We start from the raw sequence: 1,191 nt of genomic DNA on the forward strand, positions 1-1,191 counted from the left end.
ATATAATAAAAAAAAAGAAATACAAACTTGAAGGTAGGATGAACGACCCGTGTGTCCAAGCTAGAGTTTTCAATTGTTTTTCTTTTTTTGTTTTGTTTTGCTTTGTTGAAATATCGCGTGATGAATTTGGCGTATTTTTTAAAATCATCCGGTATATCAAGCTGCGGTAACCTAAGGAGAACTTGATAATTTAGATCATATTCTAAGGGCACCCAGTGACAGCAGTAGGCTACAAGTAAATGCATCTGAATATATGTAAAATAAAAACATAGCTCTTCATCCCATACTGTTTGACCTTCTGCGCAATATCCGGGTAAGCCGTGAAGATCATTGTGGCCAGCAGCAAATTAAGCAGGAGTGCCAATTTTATTTTTCCGGGTGGGGGGGGGGGGGGGGCTGGAAACGAATAATTACAAATAAAAAGGACTTACGAGGTTTCTGTTCGAGCTTTGTCGTCGTAAACAAACAACAACATTCAAGTGTTTGAAGATAAAGACTGACTTGATCTAATCTTCTCAATCTTATTGATAGTGGAGATGAAAGAAGATGACAGAACAGGACTAGAGACTGGGAAAAGACCCGAGAATAGAGAACATTTTAGAGAAAAACATTTTTCATCGCTGTCAGGTTTCGATCCCGATACCTTTTGAATGAAAGGCGAACACTGTACCTCTCGACCACGACAGCCCCCTTTTGAGACTCGGGGGCAGCGGGCTGTGGTTGTGGTGATGTTAGGTCCGTGTAATTTGCTACAGCAATATCGCCTATAAAAAAAGGAAAAAAACCAACAACACAAAAACGAAGAAGAAAGAAAGAGAGGGCACGCCCACCTCACAGATCATCTGTTTAATTAAAGTTAAAGTGGCAACATAATAATTTGTTTGGTTTCTTTTTCGTCTTTCTCTTTCAAGAAAAACAAAACAAAAAACTCTTCGCTACCTGGGCACTTGACCATCTCGCATCGCTTGACCTGCGACTCCGGACCCTGGCAGTCCTTCCCGCCAAACTGAGGGAGAGGCGAGTCACATGACCTGGTCTTCCGGTAGGAGCCTGGGCCACAGGTGGTGCTGCAGGAGGAGAACTCGCTCCACTCACTCCACGCGCCGTTCACTGGTGGACACAGTGTGGAATATAATAAGACATATGAAATTATATAATATACAGGTATATCATATTATATTATATTATATT

At 41.4% G+C, this 1,191-nt stretch overlaps 1 protein-coding gene across 1 annotated transcript in view; it reads right to left on the reverse strand.

The window, feature by feature from the left end:
• Positions 1 to 1,114, reverse strand: part of LOC101852417 (coadhesin) — a gene marked incomplete in the record, with an annotated part of 7,164 nt that extends 6,050 nt beyond the window's left edge. The window contains 1 exon segment of the mRNA XM_013083886.2: positions 940 to 1,114. Within this exon segment, the coding sequence (XP_012939340.2) occupies positions 940 to 955 (16 nt within the window).
• Between the last annotated feature and the right edge of the window lie 77 nt (positions 1,115 to 1,191).

Source organism: Aplysia californica, unplaced genomic scaffold (assembly GCF_000002075.1).
Source record: "Aplysia californica isolate F4 #8 unplaced genomic scaffold, AplCal3.0 scaffold00260, whole genome shotgun sequence".
NCBI classification, from domain to species: Eukaryota; Metazoa; Mollusca; class Gastropoda; order Aplysiida; family Aplysiidae; genus Aplysia; species Aplysia californica.